The sequence below is a fragment of the Glycine max genome, chromosome 14 (genome assembly GCF_000004515.6).
Source record: "Glycine max cultivar Williams 82 chromosome 14, Glycine_max_v4.0, whole genome shotgun sequence".
NCBI classification, from domain to species: domain Eukaryota; kingdom Viridiplantae; phylum Streptophyta; class Magnoliopsida; order Fabales; family Fabaceae; genus Glycine; species Glycine max.
The window spans coordinates 22,769,123-22,777,556 of NC_038250.2; the positions used below are offsets into that span (position 1 = coordinate 22,769,123).

The window sequence follows — 8,434 nt, forward strand, 5'->3', positions numbered from 1 at the left end:
GAAGATGGTGAGGAGGAAAACACTCTGTCCATAGTGGGTTAAGGTGACCTGATGATTTCCAGTGAGCTCATAGAACTCTCTATGTTCCATCCATCCAACAAGTAGAACTAGGCTCACCAAATCTTGGTAATATGTGACAGAGTGCATGTTGTCACTAGAGTGTAGCAGATGCCACGTAGGCTCTAGTTCATCTTTCCATCTTATAGCAAATGACCTACTCACTTCACCGTAAGGCTACATTTAACAAAAATTAATATAAGCAAAAGTACAATTATATATCAAGTCATGTTTATTTTAGAATAGTCTTGAAATAATTTCTAACCTGATCAATAACATGAACAGTGTTGAACATTTCATCTAATTCTTTGTAATCTTCATCATTATGTTAGACATTTCCTTCCAGTTTTGTTTATGTTCATCGATGGTTTCTAAACTCTATTTACAATATAAACATGACATTAATATGCATGATACATTTGACATACCAATATGATATTCCTATTTTGGGGGCCCAAGGCTGTGGCAAAATTCTCACACCAGCACAAAGTCCCATTAACAAGCACATACACACAAAACCATGCAAACTAGAAACAAAACTATGCAACCAAAGCCTATTTTCTAGTAGTGTGTACATGAAGCTACTACCATATACATGACCCAGAAGGCCACAACTATATACAACAAGATGCACTATCATAGCTTAAAAACACATGTATAATTTAACTTCCATGGTAATAACCGCAAACCAAGCAAAAATAAAAAACAAACAACAACACTATCATAGCTTACAAACATAAGCTTCATTAGAGAATCGCAATAACATCAACACTAACATTTACATCATTATCAATTTCAGAGAGCACATTTTCAGACATAAAGCAAACGCATTGTGATGCTGTCACCACCTCACCCGCGTTTCGTCTTCTCGAAACCAAATAAGACTTATTTGTCACAAGGTATGGAGAAGACGAAACGCGACTAAGGTGGTGACGATAGAACGTTGGAATGCAAGGAAGAGGAGGTGCGAGGAATAGGATGTGCTGACGAGCTTACCTGCTAATGGAGCAAACGCAGCGGAGAGGCGAAGAGGCACGAGGAGGAGAACAGGCGAGGAGGCAAACAAACAAGAATGCGAGGAAGAGTGCGTGCGAGAGAAAATATGGCTCATAGAGACACTTCAAATATTTTTAAATGTAGGTTTGAACATCGGTTTTTACTAAAAATTGATGCATCGATTTTTAGTAAAAAAAACTGATGTTAACGTAAGCATTACATAGTTAACATTGGTTTTTCGAAAAACCGATGTTAACAAAGTCACATTATTTACAATTTTGCCACCGTGTTTTTGTTAACATTGGTTTTATCGAAAACCGATGTTAAAGTAACGATGTTAAATGTATATTTTGTAGTAGTGGCTTACTATTTTTACTAAAACATTCTAAAGTATGCAAAATCGGGGTGTTACATTATTGACATCAAATACCACTTCATTCGTTCTAAGAAGAGGTTCGATGTCCAAAAAGTTGATACAAGGAAGAATCCAACTAATATATTCACGAAGCTTATTCCAAGAAGCAAGTTGATGCACTGTCTGGATCTACTTAACGTACATTGTTGAAAATGATTTGAGTTACTTGTAACTCAGAAATGTTATTGAACCAAGGTGACATTGTTGATTGTTGCACGATGGATGATATAGATAGGGTGGATGACAATGTTGGTCGTCTGGTCCAATATTCTTGTCTTCTATATTGGTCATCCAATATTTTGTAATCTAGTGGAGTTTCCAGTCACATAGAATGGAACATTTAGTTTGATAGTTCATTAACATAGGTTGTGTTGTAATTGTAATTATTTTTTTATTGTTCTGTTTTAACTGTTTTTCAGTTAGTCAGTTAGTTGTTATCTCATTTATAAGAAACTTTGTATTTTGGGTTCAGTGAACTTGAGAGTGCTTTGAACCCTAAACCCCAAATCTCTTCATTGTAAATTCTGTTATTCACAATAAGCTTAATAATTTTGTGCAACATTTTTCTTTTCTTTTTATCATCTGAACTTTCCTGTTCGAATATAACTTTTCGAATATTTAAAAAAAAAAAAGACAAACTATTTTAGAAGGAAAAAATTCAAATTTTATGAATTTTATAAGGAAAAAAAATATTTTAGCCTATTATAAATTTGGTGGATGCATGTCGATACACATCATAAAGCATAGGTAATAGAATTAGTTATAGTGTGCAAAATACGAGGTAGAGCAAGATAATGATGAAAAGTATATATATTTATGTGAACAGACCATGTGTGAGCAGCATTATTCACCCCCTCAACTTGGTGCAGCTCCACCAACATGGAACCAACCGTGAATCTAATGCTCTTGTCCTTGGTTTAACTTGTTGAGACACGACGTGGGTTGTGAGTTTGTCGTTAATTAGAAAGGCGGGAGACATTATCCGAGGGTCGTCTTAGACCATCACTGATTTATGATCCTGATTAATTTATACATAACATGCAATAAAAATTTATTATTTATTTTTTAAAATTAAAAAAAATTAAATATGTGTCAAATTAAGATTGATGGAGATCATAAGCTCTTAATGGTTTAGGACTACCTAATAACTTCTGGAGAAAGATGTGAGCGAAACGGCAGTACTTAGTTGCATGAAACGGCAAAGGTAACGCATCAGGTTGGTTGGTGAAAGTGAGTAAACGCAATTGCGTTGCTTCCAAAATCACGAGGGAAGCGTGTGTTGGTGTTGGGCTTCATATCTTATCCCCTCTTACATTGACGTAAAATGCGCCTTGTCAGATTCTCACTCGCATTCCATATTCCTAACAAATCCTTTTCAATTTTTTTATTACCCTTCTCAACCTTGCTTCTTCATTTAAATAATTCAATTGCCATTCTACTTGGGCCTCACTCTTCTTTTAATAAACTTTTTTCTTTTAATAATTATCATGTATATTAACTGTTTTGAGGTTTTCTAAGGAAATAACAGAAAGTAAAATGAGAAAGATTAAAGGGATAAGGGGAATAGGTCCCATGATAACCATGCGTACATGACTTTTTAGGTGATTAATGGAGATAATATAATCTATTCTTCATGTTTCTTTGCCTTGGTATGCTTAGAGGAGTCAGGAATTAACTATATAAAAATGTTTTGAGTTTAATAAATTTTGTTTAATTAATTACACTTTTAATTCTTTTAGTTTAGAATATGCAATTTTAGTCCGTAGCTTCATCAATTTTATTTTTAAAATTAAGTAAGTTTGATCTCTTCATTAATTTATTTCTAATTAGAACTTTTATATTCATTATCCTGAAAAACTCATCAATTCTTATTTTCTATTCAAATTTTTCACAATTTGATTTAATTAAATTTTTAGAGCTTTTTTTTACTCAAAACTCATCGCCCCAACTAATTAAAAAATGGCTAAAATTTTCTCTCTCTCTCTCTTCATATCCTAATTAGTTTTACATCTGATCATAAACTCCTTCAAAATTTATTAAGTTTTAACTAGAATTTTAACTTATTATCTTTTAAAAGGATTTCTTATCCCAAATATATTACAAATTCTAAATATTTAAAGAGAAATAAGAATTAAGGGTATATTTAATTAGAAAAATCAATAAAGAGAATAAATTTGCTTAATTATAAATATAGAACTTCTAAGTGGCTCAACTAAAATATAAAAAATCAAAATCAGACACAATTTAAATTTAAAAAAATAAAGCAAAAGTACATTATTTAAGCTTAAATTTTATGTCTATTTGATAGTTATGAAATTTGTATAAATAGCAATATATAATTGATATGTACACATACATAAATAATTTCAAAGCACTATTTTTTTTTTTTGTTGGAAGCAAGATATTTATATAGTTGAAAGTTAAGTATGTTGCAAAGCATTATAGAATGTGGAAGTAAAAAATAAAAAACGAGTGGTAAACAACAATTAAAGTTTAACTAATTAAACTAAAAAGAGGGGGGGACTAATTGAGCGAAAAAGCAGGCGACAAAGGTGCAAAAAGTCATTCACTCCCACAAAATAAATTAGTCCAATGTCTGTAATATAGTCATAAAGCAAGGGTGTTTGTTCTTAGAAGAATGCCTTGAAAGAAGCCCACGTACATCTCTCGTGATGTGCATATATATATATATAGTGTTAGTTCTTGCCATAGAGGAAAGGAGAAAAGAGTGACACTAATTTCAAATGGAAATTGCTCTCTCATAACAGAATTCAAGAGGAGGAAGAACAAGTATATAAAAACTATATCTACATAGTTATATCTCTCTCTTGAGATTTCAAACGTAGAGATATGGAATGGAGGAAGTGCTACTTGGATGTGATATTGGTGCCCTTGGGATTTCTAACAAGCATTGGGTACCATTTCTGGCTATGGCACAAGGTTCGAACTCAGCCACACACAACCATCATTGGCATCAATGCTAGTGGCCGTAGAAATTGGGTTAATGGCATGATGAAGGTACCAATCTTACTTCCATTTTTTTATTTAGTTTTGGCTTGCTAAGAGTATATATAATTCTTTCACTATTATTTACGATATTTTATTTTTTCAAATTACCAGTACTACAACAAAACTTGCTTTTATAATGGCTAATGGCCGATGAAACATGAAAAAGGCTATTTTTAATGAAGGACTTTTCGTAACAAATATACAAACTTTTGATTTCCTTTAAATATTATTTTACAAATTTTTTATACTTTTTTAATTAATATTCGTTTTGAAAATTGTCATTTGTCCACCATATTGGTTCATGTATTTTGTGCAACTAACAGCGCTCATGAAACATATCTAAGTCCACAATTTTTGCGCACCAAATAAACGTTGGTAAGTAAAAGGTTCGTTTATAATAGTATGGGTTTATACCAACAATAAATTAGCACACTTGTTATAATTACTAGCTAGTAACCAATTCTGATTTGACCTTAATTTATTTGTCGGTAAATGTTTTACCAATCATTTCTACAAGGCACAATACTTACTGTCAAAAATGACTATTAGTTAAGTATATTAAAAAGAAATTGATTATTAAAGCATCTCTATGAGAGATTAAATTAACTATATAATTGATAACGTATTACTATACATAATTGCAAGATAGAGGGAAAATAATTATAAAGAAAACAAATTAAGTTTTTTTTACGGGAAGAAAATTATTCCATTCATAATCAAAGGATAAATATATAAAGGAATATGATCAAAGGTTTGGATACAACTATGAAATCTAGACACCATAGTTAGTATGAAAACGAATTAAGTTTAAACCCTACGTTTTCTGGTTCTAAAATTCAATACTATATTACATTTTTTTGCCTTGATCCATGCTCTATGTTAACTCTAAATTGTTAATTCGTAAAATATCCTAATAAAAAAAAGATTTTCGTATAATGGATTTTCGAAGGTAGGAGAACAATATATTATGCAACTAGCTAGCTGATTTTATATATACCCTGTTCCCTGGTTTTTAGCATTCAGGAATCATATTTTTCTGTAACTAATTTTTGCGATGAGCACTGATCTGAAACATTGTATATAATTTTTGTGCACATAGCATTTCCTGGAAGAATAAGAAGGACAAGGAATAAATTACATCTGAAAAAGTTCTCTTCGCAATAGGATATTGCATGTTTATTCTATATTCCTAAGCATTTAGCTTTTTTAAATTTATTCGTGTTCCTCCTGGAAGATAAATGCCACTTTAACAACCATGCATAAACAAAAGCAAGACAGAATGTTCTTTATGGTACAATTAGGTGAATATCCATATCAAGTGCCTTCAAATTAGACCTAGATAATGTGCATTACAAATCCACATATTAATGGTAATATATTCAAAGAAATTTATGCATATTTAAATTAATTAATTTTAGAAATTACTTTCTTTTACAATTACTAGTACTTTTCTATAATTGCTACTTATGTACACAGAATATATAATATCTGTGGTAATAATTGCTAGTAATGTATAATTTTTAATTTACATTAATCCGTACCAATGCCATATCAGCGTATGTATCTTAACAACCTCCCAAAAACAAATCAACAGTATTCTGATTTAGTGCGTGCTGAGTCGTGAATAACATGCGGTGTTTTCTACGATCCTCCTTGTTCCTTAGAAACGTTGTCCCACGATACAATGTCTCACGACACGAATAAAAAGCTTGCTTTTAAACCACAAACCATCATAAATTCAATTATATATCGATCTAATTTATAAAACATTGAGAAAAAATATTTCTTTTTGCTGCTTTAATTCTTCACTCTAAGCAAATAACAAGTCTTATCATGATACGAAAACAAATCTTTTTTGTTACGAAAACAAATCCTTTATCTTATCTTATTTACCCAAACCAAATCTGTCATATGTAGTATGTACGTTGCCCAACAAGAACATTCGGCGTGTCTTCCCATCACTTCTCTTTTCATTATCTTCTATAGATATATTTGTTTTCATCAACTAATAGTTATTCGAAACAAGAGCCAGAGTAGTTTACATTCGGAACAAGAGGATATTGCAACGATGAGTTAATTTTTTTTTACTATAAATATTACAATTTGGATCTTACCAAGTGTATTACTATTTTAATGACATTAGTTAAGAAATTAAAAACATAAATTTTTTATTAAAAGTCATGCAAAAATACACTTAAACATCATAAAGAAATACATTTTTACATATTTTAATAAATATTTTTTTGTTTCCTTAATCATCGTTTTTAGAGAAATAGTTAACTTTTGCCTAAAAGAATTATATTATCAACAATCAGGCATCATTATTGTTATAAGTTATAAGTTATAATTATAATTAATTTAAAAGTTGTTGGACTTATCATTCATGTTAAATTTTGATCAATGATTGTATAAAAATTATTCAGATAGTTAGTGTTTAGATCATTTATTCTTTTATAAAGTAACTGAGATATTTATGTTGATTATGGCAGGACAATGACAAGAAAAACATTCTGGCTGTTCAATCACTAAGGAACACAATAATGGGTGCTACTCTAATGGCCACAGCCTCCATCCTACTCTGCTCAGGCTTAGCAGCATTGATAAGCAGCACCTACAGTGTGAAGAAGCCACTCAATGATGCAGTGTATGGGGCACATGGGGAGTTCATGGTGGCCCTCAAATATGTCACACTCCTCACCATTTTCCTCTTCTCATTCTTCTGCTACTCTCTCTCCATAAGGTTCATAAACCAAGTGAACATCCTAATCAACACCCCTCAGGACCCGATGTCCCTGGTGACCCCACAATACATAAAGGAAATCTTGGAGAGAGGCTTCATTCTCAACACTGTGGGAAACAGGCTCTTCTATGCTGGACTACCCCTGTTGCTTTGGATCTTTGGTCCTGTGTTGGTGTTCCTGTGCTCCCTGACTATGGTCCCAGTGCTCTACAATCTTGACTTTGTGTTCACTAGTGGGAAGGGAAAGGTGGATGCCAATGAAATTAATAGGGATTTTGTATGAAATAATGTAATGTAATAATTATGGAGTATTAATTATTAATTATATATATGTGGGAGTGACAATTAAGGTAGGTCTTTTCTCATTTTAATAATATCAAAAATGTGCATGTATGATTTACCCGCTGTAACTAGCTAGCTTTCAGGTGAGTAGTTTCTATAGTTTGCTGGGCTGTGAATAAAAAGCATACATGGTGCATAGTTTTGATATCCTTAGTAAAAAATTCTTAATCCAATTGTTTAAACTAGGTTCAAGTGATAAGATAGCACTAGTTTAATTTTATAAAATATATATTAATTGTTGAAAAAGGGAAAAGGTATATAGCACTTAATTGCAAGCAAAAGACTCGAGATAGTATAATATCATGCTTTAATTTAGTAGTAGGTCATACCTAAGTGGGCGGATTTATAAGATTTAGATGGTATTCGTGTAACATATCATCACATATGTTAAATCCATTTCAAAATATAATTAAAATTGATTTTAGTATAACTACATGATTTGTCATTTTTTTATTATTAATTTATTAGTTTTATTAAAAATATCAATTGAAAGGGTTCAAACTTATGATCTTTCCTCTCTTCCTTCATCTTTCCTCAATCACTTGCTAGATCTTATGTGTATAAATGGTTACCAATATTCAAGTATTCATTTTTTATAGATTAATCTAAATTAATATACTAATTTTAATATTGTCGTTATGATAAATCATGTAGTTATACTAAAATCAATTTTAATATTGTCGTTATAGAATATGTTTACGAACTATATATTTTAATATTTTTGAATTAAAAAATATTTATATAATTAAACACAACTTTCACTAAAGTAGATATGTTAATGGTGTCCACAAAGAAACAACTTGGCGCGGAATTTCTTGTTCAAGCTCAAGCAAATTGACCAGTCATGTCTTTAAAGTAGGGATGGTATACAAATC

At 31.0% G+C, this 8,434-nt stretch overlaps 1 protein-coding gene across 1 annotated transcript; it reads left to right on the forward strand.

Moving 5' to 3' along the window:
* The first annotated feature begins 4,059 nt into the window (after positions 1-4,059).
* LOC100801037 (uncharacterized) lies at positions 4,060-7,697 on the forward strand. Its single transcript, XM_003544610.5, has 2 exons — positions 4,060-4,486; positions 6,967-7,697. The coding sequence occupies exons 1-2, from the start codon at positions 4,319-4,321 to the stop codon at positions 7,498-7,500; spliced, it is 702 nt and encodes a 233-aa protein (XP_003544658.1). The 5' UTR covers positions 4,060-4,318; the 3' UTR covers positions 7,501-7,697.
* Positions 7,698-8,434: the final 737 nt, after the last annotated feature.

What these genes read in the sequence shown, in the direction of transcription:
- LOC100801037 (XM_003544610.5), top strand. Translation starts at nt 4,319, where the DNA reads ATGGAATGGAGGAAGTGCTACTTGGATGTGATATTGGTGCCCTTGGGA. An exon ending in GGGTTAATGGCATGATGAAG is followed by an intron (nt 4,487 to 6,966) that starts GTACCAATCTTA and finishes TGATTATGGCAG; the next exon opens with GACAATGACAAGAAAAACAT.